The sequence below is a fragment of the Natator depressus genome, chromosome 5 (genome assembly GCF_965152275.1).
Source record: "Natator depressus isolate rNatDep1 chromosome 5, rNatDep2.hap1, whole genome shotgun sequence".
Classification (NCBI taxonomy): Eukaryota; Metazoa; Chordata; order Testudines; family Cheloniidae; genus Natator; species Natator depressus.
In genome coordinates this window covers 2,470,101-2,492,160 of record NC_134238.1, presented here as the reverse complement: position 1 = coordinate 2,492,160, position 22,060 = coordinate 2,470,101, and the positions used below count along the sequence as shown (strand labels likewise).

Genomic DNA, 22,060 nt, shown 5'->3' with positions numbered 1-22,060 from the left:
GGAGACGGGGATAATCCCCAGCTACTGTCCATGGTGGCGGCTCCCGGGTCCCGCCTGGCCTCACGAGGCAGGGACGCAGCTGTCACCTCAGGGGACGATGCTCCGCGTCGGCTTCCCTGCAGCTCGGCTGCTCAGATGCTACCTGGGCTGGAGCTGCTCGAACCAGGCGCTGACCGTGCAGTCTACACGCATCACCAGGAAGATCCCCAGCAGGAGGCAGATGCTGCTCACCATGAAGCCCAGAGCCTCAAAGAGGAACCTGCAGGCAGGATAGACACAGTGCATGCAGTGTGGCCAACGTCCCTGCCAGGGACCGCAGTCCTCCCCTGCAAGCGTCACCCCCCCGCCCCATGCCACTGGCATAGATTGCTCTTGCAAATCTATGTTTGTATTTTGAATCTGACTCTTCTGATGGCGAGGGGCTGAGGGGTTACAGATCCCAAAGCCAGATCTCGGGCTTCCTGCCTAGCACGGGCCAGGGTATCCCACCAGGTCCTGACTCCAGCCCAACAGCGTGCGTCTTTCAGAACAACATTCAGCCTGGACTTACAGGCTCCAAGCGAGGGAGGATCCCCACTGCCCTGCCGATCTGCTCCAGTGATTAATCGCCCTTTATCTCGCTGCATGATCTTCGCTAACTCCACAGCCCTTCAATGCCCCCAAATCCTGACCTGCAGCACCCCCTTCTAGGCCACATGATCACAGTGTACCCTTCTGGCCTTGGAATCTATGGCTATTAGTCAAGCTGCCAGGAACAAGAAGCAGACCCAAGGACAGAGGGGAGCTCCTGGGACTTACTTTGGGGCAAACACCTTCCAGACCATGAGATGCCGCCTGAGGATCATGGCTGCCCAGACGCAGGCCAGGAGCTGTGGGGAAGAACAGGGAGAAGGCAGAGTCACACATCACCCTTAGAGACTGCACCCAGCCCATGGCAAAGGGTATTAAGCCAGGCCGGTCACTGGGCCAGGTGCAGCAAGCATCATGGGAAAGCAAGTTAATTAACACCCCAAAAGGGACTCTTCCCTCTTCTCCCGGCTTACGGGGCACACACTGTGTGCACACACCTTTGAAGGGGCTGCAGCCGCTGGGGACATGTGGTGTGTCTACAATGCACGGATTTCAATGCAGGAGACGGGAGAGCCAGACCAGTATCCCCTGGGGGCAGACACCAAGCCCCCCGGCTGTGAGGGGTGGGTAGGATGATAAGCCATACACAAAGAGAAGAACTATAACCAAGCACGGAAGGAGTCTCACAGAAGGACCTCTACAACTTTCCAGGATACCACAGGCTGCACTCAACCATCATCAGATGTAACCTTGTCTTTACAGGGCAGGTACCATCAGCAAAGGGACGAGGTACAGGCAGCCACTTCCCAACATACAGCCCCTTCACCTGGGGGGTGTCAGTCACACCTGCTCACTCCAGGGATAAGTGTTCACTCCTGCCAGCTCTGCGGGGCCAGCCACGCTACAGAACAGGGAGCTGGAGTCCACGTCAGCTCACACACCAATAGAACTGTTAGCTAGGTCCCAGGTATATGCAGGGCCAAACTGTGTCCTCATTATCCGTGGGCAACTCCACTGGAACCTGCCTGCAAAATCTTTATAGCTGGGGATGATGCAAGAGATGGAGAGAGCCCAGCTGGACCCCTCCAATCCAGGGGGAATTTGCAGGGCGGGCACTTAGAAAACACATTTTTAAGAAGCTACCATCAGTGACAGAGAGTTTGGGTTTGTGCCTGGCTAGTTAACAACGGATGCTATCTTTGCATTAAGAGCGCTTGCGCAAAAGCGCAGAGGAAAGAGGAAAGCCCTGCACATAGAGTTCATGGATCGTGGGAAGGCTTACGACCACGTTCCGAGAGAAGTCGTGTGGGGGTGGAGGAGAACGAAAGACCGAAGACGTATCAGACTCGTCTGGGACGTATGCGAGTGCTGTTACCACTGCGAGAAGACCAGGCAGAGAAACTGAGCCATGTCTAGTAAGAGTCAGAGCACACCCAGACTCGGCACTAAGCCCCTTCTTGTTCACGCTGGTGCTTGAGGCACTTACACAAAACATGCAGCATGGCACCCTGGTGCCTGCTTTTAGCAGATGAGGAAGGTCAAGTCGCTAGTTTGACAATCCAGGAAAATGGTGAACTCAACAAGGAAATTATATGCAGAACAGGAAAGGCGCGGACTAAAGGAGCGAAGCAAGCGGAGTGATCTGTGATAGGAGAATGCTGGTCAGACTGACAAGTAAGAGTTATCAGATGGTAATTACGTACAATTCATTTCTGCACAGCTCCAAGTGCTGGGCAATGAGGCAGAGACAGGAGCAGATCTTGACCACAGTGGAAATGAGAACATTAAGATGGCTGCTTGGAGCGACAAGAATGGCCGGCGTTCGGAACGAACTCATTCAGGGAAGTGGGAAGGTGGGACCAATGTCAGAAAAGCTGAGAGAGTCCAGGCGTAGATGGTTTGGACATGCGAAAAGCAGATCAGAAGAATATACAGGAAACAGGGTGTTAAACTTGGGAGTGGAGGGTAAGAGAAAGGCTGCAAGACCCAAAACATCCTTGGGGGTATCACAGAAAAGGATTTCCCTAGCTGAGGAGTTACCGAGACATGGCTTCAGGACACTGGAACAGAGACGGGCTCAAAGAGCTGACCCCACAGAGATGGGTCTACGGCTAAAAGCAGCAGCAGCTACCACCACCCTGCACCCAAATCCCCCCCCACCCCACCTGGCAGAGCTGTTACGGGGGCACCCCTGGACTCACAGCCCGGAGGGACAGAGATGTAGCACAGACCAGTGTCACGTTCCAGTGAAGATGCAGCCAACACTTAACCCCAGCAGAAGGCCAATGCACCATCGGAGTTGGTCCGAGGGGACTAGAGGGAAACCCATTTTGTGCTCTTTAGCTCCAAGGAACCCAGCCGCCACAAGGAAATACTCGGGCTGACTCGGGGAACTTGCCCCATCTACGACTCATTACTCGGAAAGGGTGAGACTGGATGGGCCCAAGCTAAGCCAGGGGGTCTGGCTGACAATCCACCCTGAACTCATCCCACTGGACCCACCTATTGCAGCGCTCTCACTCGCTGAGATCGGCATGAGTCCCAGGTACCAGACAGGAGAGGACTGAGGGCAACCTGGACTCAGCGTCCCAACGTCTATTAACATAACAGTCCCTCAAAGTGCCTGTCAGTATGGCCCCCCCTCACCCAGCAAATCCACCCCATGTGCATCCGAGTCCGAGCTGCCATCTGTAGGGACAGAAATGTCTTTACTGCTTTTCCCTCCAGTGAGCCCTGCAGAGCTAGCCCAGCTCTGGGAGCGGGAGCTCGAGTCCCTTCCTTCCTGTGTGTCAGTGTCATCAGCACCGACTGCAGAGGGCAGGGCTGCACAGGTGGTATCAAGGGCGAACCCTGCCCCGCAGAACCTTTCGCTACGGGCCACGCGGGAGCAGGAAAGAGCCCGTGACTCATGCTGGCAGGGAGAAAAACCCCGTTTTTTACTTGGAAGCCAAGCGCATCCGCAGCCAGATTTCCAGGAGAGCTCAGCACGCTGGCTGCCGAGTGACGCGCGTCCATCTCCCAGGGATTCCACGGCACGGGCCAGGTGCTGCAGCAACCCCAGACTTCAGGACAGAATCACGCTTTGATCAGCAGGAGCCAAGGGGCGTGGCTGAGACGGGCAGGTGGGTGTGTGCGGCAGCTCGCACGCCCCCAGCGCAGAGACCCGTGCACGGCCAGGAACCAGCGGCACCGCAGCGAACACAGGCTAGCGCAGCTGCCATTCCGCCTCCACCCGCTGTCGCTCATTGCCCCGGCTGAGGTCTCCTTGTTGGGGGCCCTGCGCTCCCCGAGCTCAGGGAAGAGTCCCATTCCCACCCCACAGTGCAGGGCTCGTTATTAACCCTTCGGTGTCCACACTGTCACGTGCCCTACCTGCACGCCAAGCACAAAGAGGTACTTGAGCCCCAGCTGCAGCAGAGCAGCCGAGAACCTCTCCGGAGACTCCCGCAGCCTCATCTCCATCATGGGCTCCTCCTCCTCCTGAAGCTCCTCCCGCAGTTCCTTCTTCAGCTTCCTCCTCTGGGAGTTGGGCGCCTCACAGACGAAGGGCCAGAGCAGGAGCAGAGGGCAGCCAACTACCTCAAGGACAAAAGCACAGGAAGTTACCAGGCGTCCCGGAGCCCACTGGGGCGACACACACAGCTACAGGGGGGTGGGGACTGCTCTCCTGCACAGGGCCCAGCAGGGACTGTTAACCCCTCGGATGCCAGCTTCAATCTGCTCATCAGTCACATGAGAGCATTTCGGCTGTGGCTCACTAGCGGGTCTGCAGACCACCTGCTGGAGAACCACATGGAGCTGGCTGCTCCCACGGGGCTGGCTCCCTCAGCAGCGAGCCAGGAGGCCTGTGAAAGCAGCCGGGCCCAAGAGGAAATTCACTTACCTGCAAAGAGGATGTGGGAGGCGAACGTGTTGGCCCCCACCAGGACAGCGGGCAGCAGGTGGGTGGTGTGGCCCTGCTGGAAGCCCACGAAGGCTGCGTTCCAGTGGATGGCTGGGAAGATGGGCTGGTGGCCCGTGGAATAGAAGAACTGGGTAGCAGCAAAGACCCAGGCGGTGACCGCATACCAGGGGACCATGAAGGGCTCTGAGAGGGACAGAGAGACCCGCATCACGGGGCAGGCCTCTGGAGACGGCCTGACCCACAACTCAGACAAGGCCGGCGTTAGCCCTTTCCCTGCCCTCACCCGAGAAGGGGAGGGATGAATCAGGCTCCAGCACTGGGAACCTTGGCCCTCTTCACCCAGGTTAAGGATGGTAGGTGCCCTTCTGGGCAAAGCACCAGGCTGGGGATCTTCTCGCCAGAAGGGTGTGGGGAACAGTGCGGCCTTCACCCCCCAGGCAGCCCTTCAACTCCCTCCCACTGGGCAGTTAGTCCAGGTGTGGAGAGTGAGCAGAACTCCCCCCCCCAACAGAAGGGACCCCATCACACCACAAGGGGCCGTACCCCCAGCCTTGGGCCTTCTCTCCCTCCCCCCTTGCTCAAACCCTGCACTCAGCCAGAGCTGCAGACAACACAGGCTCCCAGTCACCAGCACCTCAGAGCGGGGTCCCCCGGAGCCCAGCCCCCATGCTGCCTGGGCCTGCGGCGGCTCTCACAGCCACGAGACAGGGCTCGGTGCATCCCAGGCTCCAGGATGGGCAGTGGGACCTGGGACCAGCACATGGGAGAGTCTGGGACCCCCCAACCAAGAGAGAACCTGCCCCAGCTGCCCCCCGCTCACCGGCGTCCCCGGCGAGGCTCACGACACAGACATGGATCCGCAGCAGCACAAAGGCCTCCAGGAAGAGGAGCAGGAAGGAGAGGCTCATCCTCTCACTGTGCAGGAGCAGCAGGAGGAAGCCCACCAGGGTAAGAACTATGACCAGGGCGGCTGAGTACACGCTCCCCAGCCCGTAGGCTGCCACCGTGGCCCTCCGGTGACCCCTGTCTAGCTGGCTCTTCAGAGACTGCTGCATCCTCCTGTAGATCTGAGGGATGACGTGCTGGAGGTCAGCTTGGGAGCTGGGGGCCCCCTGATAAGGGGTCACAATGGGCCCCACTGGCTCCCGGCTGTCCTTCACGAACACCGTCACGGGCGTCCACAGCACCAGCAGGAGCCCCAGGGAAGCCAGGCCGTAGACGGCCCGTGGGAAGCCCACCAGCGCCACCTGCACCAGCTCCTGCAGCTTGCCCAGCGTGTCCTCCGCCCCCGAGGTGACGGCCCAGTAGCAAGCGATCCAGACGGCCACCAGCGGGAAGGCCCAGCGCACGAAGAGCACCAGGGGGCTGGAGCTGTTCAGGTTCCCGTAGTGCCGCAGCCAGCGCCGCACAGCGTACACCAGCCCGGCCAGCGCGGCCACACACAGGAGGTAGAAGAGGTTCTTGGCCTGAGTGCTCTGCAGGCTGGAGAGCGGGGCCAGGAAGGGCGAGGGCTGGCAGTGCGGGATCTCCTCGCGGCACTGGTGGAAAAGGCCTGAGAGGCGCAGGCAGGCCAGGAGCACAGCCAGGAGGCACAGAAGCTGCCAGCTCTCCTTCTGGTAAAAGGCAAAGCCCGGAGGCTGCTTGGGGGCTTCCGGAGCAGTCAGCCGGCCGTGCCAGTGCAGCTTCCCCACTAGCAGGATGGCCAGGGACGCGAGCAGGAACGGGGCCACCCGGGCCTCGGCCACCACGAAGCTGTCCGAGAACATGGCGCAGCAGCGGATGAAGAGGATGCCCATGGGGAGGACCAGCCCCTGCCACGCTCGCAATCTCTGCCACAGGCCCGCGCTGGCCACAGGCGGCTGGACACCAGCCAAATGGGCTCGACGGGGCCGGCGGCCCCACCAGTGCCAGAAGAAGGCCAGCTGGGAGGCAGCAGCCGACCACGACAACACCAGAATGAGGTCCAGCCCCTCCTTGGTGAGCAGGTGGCCCAGCCCCAGCAGAGCCGCCACCGCCAGGCCCCAGAGAAGCGGGTACAGGAGGTGGCTTCGGTAGGAGAAGTCCAGGGCCGCCGCCAGCTCCGAGGCGACACAGCAGAGCAGGCAGGAGGCGGCGATGAGCGCGCAGCCAGCCACCATGCGCAGCGGGTGGAAGCGGGCCCAGGACTCCATGCACACGGCCCGGGCCCCCCGCAGGTAACGCTGGAAGCGGCCAACCAGTCGCCCCAGCCTGTCCTCCAGCTCGGGGGATGCAGGCAGCCCCTCCCGCACTTGGGCCAGCAGCCGGTCGTGCTCCTCCAGCGCGGCAGAGAAAAGCTCCCGCAGGTGCCGGAGCCGCTCGGCCGGCAGGTCCTGGGCAGCCAGCGAGTAGGAGTGCAGGAAACGGTCCACCTGCAGAGAAAAGCCAGGGTCACAATGGAGATGCTCACTGCCGCCTCCCCCGTCCCTCAGACATAGGCTGGTCCAGAGCGTCCCCAAACACCTGCCAAGGGAAACCCACCCGCAGCAGCCCTGCCCTCTTCTGCCCAGGCCAGCGCCGGCTGCGGCCAGCACACACAGGGGCTGCATAAGCCACAGTCAGAGATTCAGAGAGTCTGTGGAGAGACGGGACCACTGGACCATCTCCGTGTAACACAGGCCAGAGAATTTCACCATTACCCCAGAAGTGAGCCCAGTGACTTGTGTTTGACTAAAGCATCTTCCAGGTAGGCCTGCAGTCTGGTTCGAAGACACCAAGGGATGGAGAGTCCACCCCTCCACTTGACAGTGTGGTCCAACTATTAATCAGCCTCCCTGCTCAACATCTGTGCCTCATTTTGAATCTGAATTTGTCTGGCTTCGCCTTTCAGCCACTGGTTCTCGCTCTGCCTTCCCCCGCTAGATTTCAGAGCCCTTTAGTACCTGGGATTGTCCCCCATGCAGGTACTGATGCACTGTAATGAACTCACCTCTCACTTTTCATTTCAGTGTATAACTTTGCATTCAGCTGTAGGAAAATGCATTTTGTTTGAATGGACCCTGTACACCCAGTTCTCCAGATCGCTCCGTGTACTTGGTCTGGCCGCATTACTTTCCTCTCTGCCAATCTGTGTGTCACCCACAAGTTTTATCAGCAGGAATTTTATATTTACTTCCTGATCATTGACGAAGACGTTGAAAAGCACTGGGCCTAGAACTGATCCCTGCGAAACCGCACTAGAAACACCCGACATTCAAGGATAATTCCCCACTGACAACTAATTTTTGAGATCTGTCAGTTAGCTGGTTCTTACTCCATTTAACGTGGGCTTTATTGATATTGTTCCACGCTAGCGTTTTTTTAAAAATCAGATCATATGGGTTTGAAGTCAAAAACCTTCCAAAAGTCTCAGCCTATGACACCTGTGCAGTTACCTTTATCAACCAAACTTGTAATCTCATCAGACGATGACGTCAGGTTTGTTTGACAAGACTGATTTTCCATAAAACCATACTGACTAATGTTTACTATATTCTGATCCTTTAAATCAGTGGTTTTCAACCAGGGGTTCAGGGACTATGTCTACGATTTCCAAAGGGGTCCGCACCTCCATTTGTAATTTTTTAGAGGTCTGCAAATGAAAAAAGGTTGAAAAATCCCTGCTGTAAATCTGTCATTGGAATCCGATATCGGTTGTTCCATTATTGGCATAAGACTGGCATCAGGCTAACTGGCTCTTTGTTCCCTGAGTCGTCTCTTTTGCCTTTTTTGGATATTGGCACAACAGGAGCACTCTTCCAGTCTTCTGGAAGTCCCCCGTTATTCCAAGCTTTAACAACAATTAGGGCTGTCAAACAATTAAAAAAATTAATCGCGATTAATCGGGCTGTTAAACAATACTAGAATACCATTTAAATATTTTGGATGTTTTCTACATTTTCAAATATATTGATTTCAATCACAACACAGAATACAAAGTGTACAGTACTCAATTTAGATTTGTTTTGTATTACAAATATTTGCACTGTAAAAAACAAAAGAAATAGTATTTTTCAATTCACCTCATACAAGCACTCTAGTGCAATCTCTTTATCATGAAAGTTGAACTTACAAATGTAGAATTATGTACAAAAAACCCCTGCATTCAAAAACAAAACAATGTAAAACTTTAGAGCCTACAAGTCCCATCAGTCCTACTTCTTGTTCCGCCAATCACTCAAACAAGTTTGTTTACAGTCATGGGAGATAATGCTGCCTGCTTCGTGTTTAGAATGTCACCTGAAAGTGAGAAGAGGCGCTCGCATGGCACTGCTGTAGCCAGCATTGCAAGATGTTTACGTGCCAGATGCAGTAAAGATTCATATGTCCCTTCGTGCTTCAACCACCCTTCCAGAGGATGTGAATCTATGCCTATGACGGTTTCTGCTCCATAACAATCCAAAGCAGTGCGGACCGACGCAGGTTCATTTTCATCATCTGAGTCAGGTGCCAGCAGCAGAAGGTTGATTTTCTTTTTTGGTGGTTCGGGTTCTGTAGTTTCTGCATCAGAGTGTTGCTCTTTTAAGACTTCTGAAAGTATATTACACATCTCATCCCTCTCAGATTTTGGAAGGCACTTCAGATTCTTAAACCTTGGGTCAAGTGCTGTAGCTATCTTTAGAAATCTCACATTGGTACCTTCTTTGTGTTTTGTCAAACCTGCAGGGAAAGTGGTCTTAAATCGAACATGTGCTGGGTCATCATCCAAAACTGCCAAGACACGAAATATATGGCAGAATGTGGGTAAAACAGAGCAGGGGGCATACAATTCTCTCCCTAGAAGTTCAGTCACAAATTTAATTAACACTTTTTTTTTTTTTTTTTAACAAGCGTCATCAGCAGGGAAGCATGTCCTCTGGAATGGTGGCCAAAGCAAGAAGGGGCACACGAATGTTTAGCAGATCTGGCATGTAAATACCTTGCAATGCCAGCTTCAGAAGTGCCACGCAAACACCTGTTCTCACTTTCAGGTGACATTGTAAATAAGAAGAGGGCAGCATTATCGCCCATAAATGTAAACAAACTTGTTTCTCTTAGCGATTGGCTGAACAAGAAGTAGGACTGATTGGACTTGTAGACTCTAAAGTCTTACATTGTTTTGTTTTTGAAGGCAGGGGGTTTTTGTACATAATTCTACATTTGTAAGTTCAACTTTCATGATAAAGAGATTGCACTACAGTAGTTGTATGAGGTGAACTGAAAAATACTGTTTCTTTTGTCTTTTTACAGTGCAAATATTTGTAATCAAAATAATAATATAAAGCGAGCAGTGTACACTTTGTATTCTGTGTTGTCTTTGAAATCAATATATTTGAAAATGTAGAAAAACATCCAAAATATGTAATATATTTCAATTGGTATTGTATTGTTTCACAGTGCAATTAAACCTGCAATTAATCGACAGCCCTATTAATAATTAACAGCAGCGATCTCCTCAGTCTGCTCTTTTAGGACCGAGGCTCGCTGAAGTTTTCTATAATTTGTGTCATTCCACGTGATGCTGCCAGCAGGTCCCAGAGTCTGGCTGCTGACACTGTGCTGCCCCGTCACATGGCAGTAGGACAGGCCGAAAGTACAGCAATGCTTCCCCGAGGGGAGCAGGTGATTGTATGTGACTGTGAACAGGAGGGGGGCATGCCGTGAGACCAGGGGAATGGGGGAGGGAGTCGCTGGGTCAGGCCTAGCAACGCTCCTGTATTAGCAAACAATTTCTAACCCCAAATAAGGAAGAACAGCTCTGGCAGATTCCCTCCAGCTGGCTGCGGAGGATTATAAAAGGCCACCTTCTCGAGGAGAGCGAGAGGTGTGGCTAGGGGGTCACAAGAGGACTGGGAGCCAGGCCTCCTAGGGACCAGTCCTGGCACTGCCTCTGTGATCCTGGGCCTCTCTGTGGAATGGGGAGAAGCCAGGTCTGGTCAGCGCCGATTGCCCCTACCTGTCTGGCGTTGACGCGATACGCCGAGAGCTGACTGAGTGCTGCCGAAGCAGCGCCGCCATCCCCCGAGAAGAGCTCAGCCATCACCTCCCCGATGTTACTGTAGGGAATGGGCACGCCCAGCAGCAGGGCCAACGTGGGCACCAGGTTCACCTGTGGGATGGTTTCCGGCTCCTGGAGGAGAACAAGGAAAGGGAGCCCGTCTGGTCAATAGACTAGAGATGAGCACGCACTGATCTTCTGGGCAGGGTTAGGCCAACCTGAGGGCCATAGGGCACAGATGCACTTTGCACCTGCCACCCCACATCTTTGGGGCTCCATCTGCATCCACATCCTATCAGGCCTGCCATGCATACCCCCAGCGCTGGACTGGGGGGCAGTGAAGGTGGTCCTGCTTGGGAGCCAGAGGGCAACCCCTGGATCCGCCGCTCCAAGGGGGGTGAAGAAGCTAGAAACCCCAGTGGCCACATCCCAACCGTTCCCCAGCACCCTGCCAAGGTGGGAGGATTCCTGCTGTGGAGAAGGACCTAGCTGTTCCTGCAGGGCCCAGGCCTAGCACGGCTGGAGGCTAATTTGGCCGTGCTCGGCTTCTCTGCCCTCAGCCGGGTGGTGCAGAGAGGGGACGAAGAACCCGGGAGGGGATCCATGTAGGGGAGACAATCTTGGAAGGCCCCATCAGCCCCGGGTGGATGGAATGGGAAAGTCCCACCCATCTCACCTTCGTCTGGAGGGGAGAGCCCCTGTCTGGGGGCCCAGACAGATGAGGAGAAGCCCCCGGAATCCGCTCAAGCCCTGGGCTGGGCAGGACAGACAGGCTTTTGGGTCTGGGAAGGACTCGTGTCATATTTCCTTGCTGCTGGCCAGACGTCTCCCTGCTCCTGGGACCCCTGGGCTCACTCCCCCTGCAGGCCCCATCCCAGGTACGTGCCCAGCAGGACTCAGGCCCCCAGCCAGGGCCCTGCTGGCCTCGCTCTCCGTTACCTCAGGAAGGTGGGCTCCAAAGAGAGGCGTTTTACTGTACACGAAGAGCGCCGCGTTCACCTCCTTCTCACTGTCTCCTCCGTGGTCCCCAGTCTCCGTCATTCCATGGTCCCCGGCCACCAGCAGCAGGGTGTCATTCCCCAGGTGATCCACCAGCGACCTGTCCACAGAGACAAGGCTCATCAGTCACCTCCCACCGCACTGACCCATGCTTGGATGCAGCCCCGGGGTGGTGAACCACTGGCAGGGCTCTGAGCACAAAAAAGCAGGACCAGGCACCTCTGCGAAACCATAACAAGCCTGCTCCTGTGCTGGGAACTGGCTGCTTCCCCACAACACAGGGTGGCAGCCCAGATGCTATGCTGATGGGGCTCCTTAGAAATGCAAATATTATTCAGAGCCCAGAGAGAGCAGACTCCTGCCTAGATCCTACGTGAACGGCAGTGACAATTCAGTCCTGGGAGGCCATTCCGCACAGAAACAGGCTTAAAGCTGATCCTCTGTGGAGCCCAGGCTCCGTCACAAACCTCTGGCTCATTGCAACATGCCTGGAAGGAGGCTGGACACTCTGGGGAAGTATTTAGCCTGCCTAGGGGCTGTAGGCTCAGCCCCACGGCTCAGAGCCCTGCCTTGGGGCTGTAGGCTCAGCCCCGCGGCTCAGAGCCCTGCCTTGGGGCTGTAGGCTCAGCCCCGCGGCTCAGAGCCCTGCCTTGGGGCTGTAGGCTCAGCCCCGCGGCTCAGAGCCCTGCCTAGCAGCCATGCCAGCTCCAGCTAGAACACCCCACACAGGCAGAGCTCTAGTGACTCACCCCCAGCCCTTCCAGCTGTTCCGTGACTCACAAGCATTTGCACAATCTTAGCGCACTCTATCCAAGGCTCCGGAAGTGCTCCTCAGACTGTCCTCGAGCCTCACAACCACCAGGGGTCACTGTCTCCACTCTAGGGAGGCAGAAACAGGCTCAGCTGGGCCCCAAAGGGCGATATTTTCTGCAAGTTCAGTTAGGACCTAATGCTCCATCAGAGCCTCTCTGGGCAAAGTCTGGGGGCAGCCCCTGCTCTCCACGACCCGGTTCAGTCCCTGCCAGCGTCAGAGCATGTGGCTGACTGTGACCCTCTCTCCGGGTGGGAGGGACACAGCCTCAGGGCCCCACGGCGGGGCAGTCTCGTTTTAATGCTGCCATTTCACTGCTGTGTTCTCAAAGCCACAGGTGAGTGAACTGGCAAGCCCACACCCCAGAGCACTGGTCACCTGAGCATCTCGTTCATCTGGGTGAGCTTCTTGGCCATTTCTGGATGGTCAGGTCCATGCTTGTGCCCACAATGATCCACACCCAGGAAATGAGCGATCAGCAGGTCCCACTCGGCACCATCCACTGCAGAACAGGGGAGAGGGCACGTTAGACCACGAGCTGTCCCCTTCTGCTAGCCAGACGGCCAGCGACTCCAGCCTGGGGCCATCCTTCCATCAGCCTGGCTCTATCCTTCCATCAGCCTGACTCTCCCCTTTCCACAACACGGGGAACCCCCACAAGTATGAGAACATAACGGCCCTGCTGTGTCAGACCAATGGTCCATCTAGCCCTGGATCCTGTCTGCTGACAGTGGCTGGTGCCAGGTGCTGCAGAGGGAATGAACAGAACAGGGCAATTTTGAGTGATCCATTCGTGTCATCCACTCCCAGCAACTGGCAGTCAGAAGTTTAGGGACACCCAAGACATGGAGTCGCATCCCTGACCATCTTGGCTCATAGCCAGTGATGGACCTGTCCTCCAGGAACTTCTCTCGTTCTTTTTTTAACCCAGCTGTATTTTAGCCCTTCACAACATCCCCTGGCAAGGAGTTCCACAAGTTGACTGTGCGATGTGAGAAGAAGGAATTCCTTATATTTGTTTTAAACCTGCTAAACCTGTTAATTTCATTGGGTGACCCCTGGTTCTTGTGTTATGTGAAGGGGTAAATAACACATCCCGATTCACTTTTTCCACACCAGTCATTTTACAGACAACTGTCATATTCCACCCCTCGCCCCAGGCCCTCCCCCACACACAGTCATCTCTTTTCTAAGCTGAAGGAAGGAAGGATGTGGTATGAAGACCCAAACCTGGACTGCTCACTTGGCAGAGCCCCACCCTCAAATCCTTGTGTGGTGCAGAAGAGCCTCACAAGCCCACCGAGGTAGGTACTATCACCCCATTGTACAGCTGTGAAACCAAGGCACACCACGATGAAGGCAGCTCCAAGAAGAACTCAGCTCCCCAAACTTACAGCCCTCAGCCATAGGTGCTTTGACGTTTTATCTTGAATGTGTGTCATTCTGCCTGCTGCTTCTTTTATATTGCTAGCTCTACAGGGCAGGGATTACATTCTCCTGTGTGTTCACAAAAGGCCTAGACACTGGGGATGTTACTGCAGTAAGAGCAGCCCCTAGGCTGTCTCCTCCTGTACACTCTACGGACACATACTTCACTGCAGACTGTTGCGTCTCTGATCTGTAGATAGGAAGAGATGCATTTTAATTTAAGAGAGAAAAACTCTCCCACAAGGTGGCTTCCCCCTACCTGCAAGGCAGATTTCTTGTGTTCTCAATGACAAACCATCTCCACAATCATTTCTTTAGGTCTATGAACAGACTGTAAAAGGCACCTTCCCCCCAGTCCTGGGCCTTGGACAAAGTCCAGCTAAACACACACAAAAACCAGGGGTAACACAAACCTTCTCGAGCAAGCACTGCCTCCCAGCATGCCCAGGCCATTCCTGAACATCACGTGCCTGTCCAGGCGTTTCAATGACAGCCAGGAAGGCACCAGCTTCATAAGGTCCCTTCAAGGTTAAATGCCAGGTACAATGTTCACGGCCTGCTCTGTGCCCCCACTCCCATGTGGCATTCCCAGGGCAGACCAGGCTGTTCTAGGCTATGGATTGCAAGGCCCAGCACGCTTAACTCCCTCTGGATTGGAGGAGGGGCATTTAGAGAGCCTGGGGACTGAAAAGCTGCCTAGCTGGGCTGCTGAATCCAGGGAGAGCATTGCAAGCTACGTGGGCTGCGGCTGCAATCAGGTGCAGACACAGTGTTCCTGACCCAGCTGGGACGCAGAATAGTTCTCTGCTGGGCAACAGTGACCCTTCAGTTCTAACACCCAACCTCGGCTGGGCTCCCAGCACAATGCGTTGCAGAGAGGACACGGTCCCAGCCCCCAGGCAGTGGTAGCTCACCAGTCTTATAGAGATGCTGCAGGATCCCATCATCCACCGTGTGAAGATCCTTCACGTTAAACGAAGGGAAGAAATACGAGCGGAAGAACTTCTGGGGGAAGAGCCCATCCCAGGTGTCATCCCCCATGAAGACCACTCTCCTCCCTGGGAAAGCAGGATGGGAGTTAGCACAGGGATCAAGGATGGGGGTCCCAGCCTTACCCACGCTCCTTGAGGAGTCTGGCCAGATCTGCAATGGGATACAAAGCGCCAGCGCCACTCCCCCCACCCCCTGGGCTCAGTGATCAAAAGTTAGCATCACCTGCTGGCTGTTCAGAGGCCCGTACGAAGTGAGTTAGGGAGATCTCAGCCCCGTTCCCATCGGAAATCCACCAAGCCCAGTAGCCCTTACTGCCTCCCTTACCGGTCACAGAGCCAGTGGGCCAAAGAGATGGAAGTGCATCAAACAGACCCAACAAGTCCTGACGGCCAGACTCTTGCGTTAGACGCTACAGCTGCCATTCTCTAGCTGCAGCACCATGCCTTCAACACCATGATCATCTCACGGACTTCCACCGCCCCCCTCCCACGGCAGCGGCATCACTGCATCCTCACACAGGTTCCCCGCTACGAGTGTAAGAGCTGTCTTCTCTGCAGTGGCTGCACCAGGAACAGCCTCCCCGTTTCACATGACTGAACAAGGACGGTTACTCACCTGCCACCGAGGTTCTTCCAGGTGGACTCGGCCAAGTCACGCTCACGGGATGTGCCAACCAGTGCAGCCTGATCAGTAAAATTCCACCTGCAGTAGCTAGTGTCCATGCACCTCTCTTGCCCCTACCCCCTCACTGAATGCCGGACTGTCTAGGGCGAGGGTTTAACTCCTACCTCCGTTTCATCCCACAGAAGCCCAAGGGAGTGGGGAACGGTGAGGAGGGAGAGCTGTGTGAACATGCAGAATCCATCTCCAAGAACCTTGGTTACAGAGGAGTAACCTTCGTTTCTTCCTTCCCGCGTCCCATTCCCACCCACGGGCTAGATCAATAAGCAGCACCCTGCCCCAGGAGGGTGAGGCCCAGAGTCCTAGTCCAACAAGGAGTGCAGGCCTGCCTGCCAAACGTGGCATCTGACCTAGATTCCAAATCTAAAGAAGGTTTAGTGACAGTGGGTGCTGCTCTGCAAATCTCACTCAGAGGGATGTCTGTAGGCAGCCAGGCACGCTCCCTCTGATCTAGTTGAATGAGTTCTGATGCCATGAGGAACGGATAATCCCTTCAGTGTACAAGCTGCATAAATACCTGAGCCAGCTAGAGAGAGACAGCTTTTCCCTTGTTTTTTGGTCCATAAGCTATAAACAGCCTTGAAGACTGCTGAAATTGTTTAGTCCTGTCTGAATAAAAAGCTAACACTCTCCTTGCATCTAACGTCTGGCATTAGCTTCCCCATCACGAGTATGGGGTTTGGGGGACAGAACTGGCAACATGATCAATTCACTCATGTGAAAACCGGAGATGATTCCTGGAGAAAACTTAAGATGCGTGCGAAGGACTTTATCCTTATGAAACCCAGTGACTGGTAACTCAGCCATCAACACATGCAATCCACTTCTGTGTCTGGCGGAAGTGACTGCTATCGAAACCACTGGCTTTACAGAGAGATAAAAACCAGCAGCTTCCCGGAGCTCAAAAGGAGGGCTTGCCGTTTGTGCGTGTACTACATTCAGATCCCAGAAGGGCAAAGGAGCTCGTACCGGAGGCTACAAATTATTAAGGCCTTTAAAAACTTCTTAATTGTATCATTAGTAAAAATGGATTTTCCCTCTACAGGTACATGATATGCGGACATGGATGAGAGATGAACCTTAACTGAAGATAATGAAAGGAGGTGTCTTCTTAAGAAACAAATGATGCTCTTAATATATAATGAATTGGGGTTGTGAAGGATCCACATTGCACATGGAAATCCTCAATAAAAAAACCTTTTCCACTGAAGACAGTAACACTTTTTCGAGCATTTAACAGTACATTCTTTGTACTTTGAATGACAGGCTTTCTTCTAGCCCAGCTAAAGGCTCATTCCCCTTGCAGTCAAGAGAAAGGACAGGTGGTCTGGATCCTGTTCTTTGCTGACTCTCGGAGAAGCAGTCAGCCTGGTTGGTTCGAACAACACACCTGGTGTGTCCTGAGATGCAATACCGGGCTCAACTGCCAACAGAGCCACAGACGGAGCTGCCCGATGAACTGCGGCTTGAAGAGTAACACTCTGCGGTGCCGTGCTAGTTAGCAACCCCCCACCAGAGTTCTCTTCCCTGGATCCGATATGGTCAGATCCACAGAGGTATGGTTCCTAACTCTGCGCTGACAGCCTGAACCAGAGCCTGGCTCCACCACGAGATTCTGTCCCTGTAAGGCCTTCTCTCTCTCAGACTGGCTCTTTGTAGTGAGGCTGACACTGAAGAAGGCTGCAAATATTTCCTCAGAACCGCAACTGAGTCTCTCTGAAACGGGACTGCGTCTGTCACAGATCCAGACCTTTTCTCCTTTTTTGGATCCCGAGCCTGACACCTGACATAGTAGCTGAATCTCGCGTCTTCCCTGCTGAACCGGCTGGAGGTACAGGTGGAGCCGGTTTCGGAGAATCGGCCGCCACCGTCAGAGCTTCCCGCAATAAAACTGCCTGGAGCCGGTTTTCTCTCTTCCTTTGCCCTCGTGGCCAATGCTGAACAAGTCAGACATTTCGAGAGAGAATGCCCTTCCCCCAACCATCAGGCATGTGCATCTGATGCTGGGAATACTGCCGGGCACGAGACACGTCTTTTGAATCCAGGCTTCTTAGCCTTCTGGTCTGGCATGTTATCCTTTAACTAACTAGCTCGAAATAAACTACGTAACTCTGCGTACTTACGTTAACAACTGACACAAACTGTCTGTCTACTAGGGATCCGAAGGGATCACACAGAAACTTCGTAACTGTCGAGCTGGCCGCAGCTGAAGGAACTGAGGCAGTGGAGTGCCACCTTTAAACCCTTGCCCGAGAAGGTCTGGAGTTCCCGGGGGCGGGGGAGAGGGGGGAGAGGGGGAAGGGAGGTGCTTGGACACTCCAAAGGGCTATTGCTCGTAGAATTTTACCATTCAGGCTGCATAGGACGGAGCATCCCATGAGTGGGAATATGCAGAGGACGCTGGAAGGAAATACGTCGTGTACGTCTCTTTTACCTACCACCTCTCCCCCTTTTTCTCTTGTCCTCTCACCTAGAACACTCACTCCCATACAGACAGAGCCGACAAGCCGTTCTGAGGTGTGACGGAGAAGAAATATTTTGTAACATTTTAATGAATCCTGTGCGCACCTCAGTTTCCCCTATGCGTGGCACTGTGACCCAGTGGGTGGAAGGGGACTGTTTGTTCTCAGGGGAGGCTGAGACACAGGTGTGGGTGTTGCCTAGTGGTCTGGGCCTTAGTCTCCTATCTGTAGAGAATCTGAGAAGATAACGGCAAATCCAGTCGCCAGGACGTTGGCATCTAGCACCCAATGCCCCAGGGGGATAGGGACTTCCCCGTCTCTCCTTAGGGAGGCTGAGCAGCATTTCCCCAGCTGGAGAACAAAGAACTGGGAAGGTGCGAGGTTGGGGATAATGGCTGGCTGCTGGACCGAGTCGAGGCCCTCATCTGGAGTTTGACCAAGGAGGCCAGCCAGAGGGTCAGACACAGCTTGAGCCAAGGGCTTTCTACAGGTTGGCTAGGCTCTGGGTTGACCAGAATGGACAATGCTTTAACTGACATTCCTCTGGGCTACCCTCAGGACTTCCTAGGCTGTGTTCAGGTGACTAATAAACCCGACTCCTGGATGCACTGTGTGAGGGTCTCTGCCAATGCTGGGCGAGGTGCCTTAATCCCTGAGGAATGGGCAAGTCTCCCCCAGAGTCTGCATCAGTGGGACTCGCTGAACGGAGCTCACAGAGTGGAGCAGGGGGCTGCAGGCCCAGAGGTCCAGACTCAGGAGGCAGTGAAGCCGTGTGGCTTGCCAGGAAGAGTGAGAGCTCCAGGAGATCTGGCCCACTGAATGGTTCCTCCTAGAGACCGTTCCAAAGCTGGGGCCATAGCAACAATCCTGTGGCTCCGTGACAATAACGTTAGCTCATCGCAGGCCCAGGCACTGAGATACTACCGCAAGGCGCACAGAACACAGACCTGACTCTCTGGGCCCTCCCCTCCGCTTCTCTCCCACACCTGTATCACCATCCCATGCTGGGTTAGGTCACATCTAGACTGTCAGTCCCTCAGGGCAAGGGCCTGTCTTTTCACCTACAGCACCAAGTACAATCAAGATCCAGTAGAAACAACAGTTCTCTCTCTACACAACATGTGGGAAGGCCCAGGCAAAACACTATAGCGGCCTAATGCGATCCTGGCACAGAGATGGGCAGGACAGCCATCTGCACCACACCACCACCCAGTCCAGACACTGACTCCTCCCTCCCGTTGTACTCCACCCAGGTACACATACCGACAGGGAGATGTGAATGAAAACACCTCAGACCCTCCTCGCCCTCTCGGATCCACCCGAGGGTCAAGATGGCCGCAACCCTGTGGGGGTCGTGTGGAGGCAGCCATTTTAACTCTTTCCCATATGTTTTGGAGCACACCACGACACTCCGGCTGCTGGGATGCTCTCCCAACCACCTTGTCCCGATGCAAACCTCCACCTGTCTCAGAATCTACGCTGACTGCCCTGGCTCCAAACCTGCACCCCTCTGAGATCAGCTTCCAACCTCTCTCTGCTCCCAGTACAGGGCAGACGCCAGGCTTACGCAACCATGTTGGCCAACATGCGGCGCTCGGACCGGGTGCATCGAGAGCTAAAAGCACGAAGAGCTCCAGCTCAAGCTACAGCCCCAAGGGCCCCTGGCTGGAGCTGTAAGAGCCTCCCATGCTCTGTGGAGTGGGCAGGGACTCGGGTTTACAGACTACCACCAGTGGGTCAGACCCACACAGCTACCTCCTCCGGCTGGCCCACTCCCCTCCCGCCACACGTGCCCAGCAAGCCCCAGGGTGAGCCTGGCCCACGCACCGTTCTGCACCAGCTGGCCGAGCAGATTGTCCTCCTCGATGGCGTAGGAGGCGAAGTTGCTGCCCACGTCGATGAAGGTGGGCAGGGAGCCGGTGGTGATGCCCTTGATGCGCTGCATGGTGGTGGTGGGCGGGTCGGCTCGGAAGCGGTAGAGCCGGGCATGGCGGGGCTGCGAGCCGGCCAGCTGGTGCAGGAAGCCCAGCTTGTTCTCGTAGGGCCGGGGCCTCGCCTTAGCTGGGTCGAAGTGGGCGAACTCGAAGGTCAGGGCGTCTATGATGAGCAGCACGGCCTTGGGGACGCGCTGGGGCATCCAGCAGGTGCCGGGCGCGACCTGCTGCCCGGCCCAGGCTGGGGCGGCCAGCGAGTCCGAGCAGGAGCTGCGGTTGGTGAGCTCGATCCTCATGAGCAGGAAGCCGCTGGTGAAGAGACCGATGCCGGAGAAGAAGAGGAAACAGGCCCAGGCCAGGAAGAGAAGCACCGGCCACCTCTGCATCCTGCAAGGGGGGGAGAAGGTCAGAGCCAGCATGGTGCCCCCGGGGCCCCCATCCCTGCCCCCCGCCCCCATCCCCCCGTTACACCCCCACCCCGACTCCCCACCCCCGGCACGGCTCCCCCCAACATCTGCATCCTGCAAGGGGGGGAGAAGGTCAGAGCCAGCATGGTGCCCCCCGCCCCCGCCCCCACCCCGACTCCCCCCACCCCCGGCACGGCTCCCCCCAACATCTGCATCCTGCAAGGGGGGGAGAAGGTCAGAGCCAACATGGTGCCCCCCGCCCCCACCCCGACTCCCCACCCCCGGCACGGCTCCCCCCACCCCCGTCCCTCGTGTGTAGGGAGACCAGGTGTCCCGATTTTGGGTCTTTTCCTTGTATGGGCTCCTGTTACCGCCCCCCTTTGCTGTCTGGTCACCCGACTCGTGCCCCCCCCGGCCCCGCGGGCCGGTCCCGGTACCTGCGGGCGGCGCAGCGGACCCGGAAGCGCCGAGCCGGCGGCACGCGGGGGGGGCGGGGACCGGGGCCGGGCAGCGCCCCCCAGTGGCAGGAGGAGCCGCCGGGCCTGAGCCCCGCCCACGGGATCCCACGGCTGCCCCCTGCCGGCCCCCCCACCCCCACCGGCCCCCCCACTCCGCCTCCCCCCCACCGGAGCCCCCTGCCCCCCCAACCGACCCCCCCCGCCAGCCTACTCCCCATCCCCACCGGCCCCCCCAGCCACCGCCCTGCCCCCCCCACTCCGCCTCCCCCCCACCAGAGCCACCTGCCCCCCCCAACCGTCCCCCCCAACACGAGCCACCTGCCCCCCGCACCCCAGCCAGCCTCCTCCCCCTCCCAGAGCCACCTGCCCCCTCAATCGGCCCCCCACTCCAGCCAGCCTCCTCCCCCCCCCACCAGAGCCACCTGCCCCCCCAACCACCCCCACCCCCCGGAGCTAGCTTCCCCAACACCTGCCAGGCCACCTGCCCCCCCCCCCCAGCCAGCATCTGCCCCCCCCACCCCTGCCAGGGCCACCTGCCCCCCCCCTCCCTGCCACTCACTGGCCCCACCCAGCTGTCCCCCGCTACCCAGGTCCCCCCGTCCATCCCCACGCCAGGAGGGCTCTGTGCCTGCCCCCCTCCACGCAGACAGCCTGCTTTGGAGCATCTTCCGCGTCTAAGGAACGAGCCCCCAGCCTGCCGCCCTTCCTCCTCCTCGCCGACTCCCGTGGGCCGCCCCAGTGAGGGGAAGGGCCTCTGTGCCACCCTGCTACTGAGGGCAGACACCCGCCTGCCATGGCACATTACACGACTGCTGCTGGGTAAAAGGGCAACGCTTCGGAGAGCCGCCGGGGAGTCGCGGCCATGCAGGGCCTCAGACTCATGCCAGCCACACATGCAGGCCCCTGCGCAGAACTCCGTCTACCCCCCGCAGCAGGGAAAGGCAATGCTGCGGCAATTCAAGCTTGCCAGGCCAGGGAGACCATGTGTTTGGCCTGATGCCCTGCAGCTAAGCTTCTACCACCATTTTTGGGTTTCCCTTATAAAGTTCTAACAACTGGAAATTGTCCCTTTTGTCTTGGTTTGCCCCTGCCTTTCCTCGCAGCCTTGCCTAGCCTAGCCAGGCCACTGCAGCAGCAAACTCTGAAACCATGAAAAGACACCTTTCCTACCCAGCGTGTAATTAGCCTGCGGAACTCATTGCTGCATGATGTCACTCAGAACTTAAGATTCAAAGAGGGCTGGGACAGTTCTGTGAGTGCCCATAGCCAGAGTTAGGAAAGTATTAAGAGTGTTAATTGGAAGTGGGATATAAAAATCTGTTTCTGGCTTCAAACCATCCTAACTTCTGGGAGGAGACTCCCCTGAAGACAGGTTGTCCCAGAACTGCCCCTGAGAGGGGCTCTCGCACCTTCCACAGCAGCAGCTGGTGCCAGGCACT

At 56.3% G+C, this 22,060-nt stretch overlaps 1 protein-coding gene across 1 annotated transcript; it reads right to left on the bottom strand.

The window, feature by feature from the left end:
- Positions 1–122: 122 nt before the first annotated feature.
- On the bottom strand, positions 123–20,653 carry PIGO (phosphatidylinositol glycan anchor biosynthesis class O). Its single transcript, XM_074952229.1, has 11 exons — positions 20,601–20,653; positions 19,650–20,143; positions 14,601–14,744; positions 12,637–12,760; positions 11,388–11,547; positions 10,407–10,580; positions 5,295–6,864; positions 4,454–4,657; positions 3,943–4,145; positions 799–869; positions 123–259 (listed from the first exon to the last, which is right to left on the bottom strand). The coding sequence occupies exons 2-11, from the start codon at positions 20,140–20,142 to the stop codon at positions 139–141; spliced, it is 3,264 nt and encodes a 1,087-aa protein (XP_074808330.1). The 5' UTR covers position 20,143; positions 20,601–20,653; the 3' UTR covers positions 123–138.
- Between the last annotated feature and the right edge of the window lie 1,407 nt (positions 20,654–22,060).

What these genes read in the sequence shown, in the direction of transcription:
- PIGO (XM_074952229.1), bottom strand. Translation starts at nt 20,142, where the DNA reads ATGCAGAGGTGGCCGGTGCTTCTCTTCCTGGCCTGGGCCTGTTTCCTC. An exon ending in CAGATGAACGAGATGCTCAG is followed by an intron (nt 11,548 to 12,636) that starts GTGACCAGTGCT and finishes CTCTGTGGACAG; the next exon opens with GTCGCTGGTGGATCACCTGG. An exon ending in CTCCCACATCCTCTTTGCAG is followed by an intron (nt 4,146 to 4,453) that starts GTAAGTGAATTT and finishes TCCTTGAGGTAG; the next exon opens with TTGGCTGCCCTCTGCTCCTG.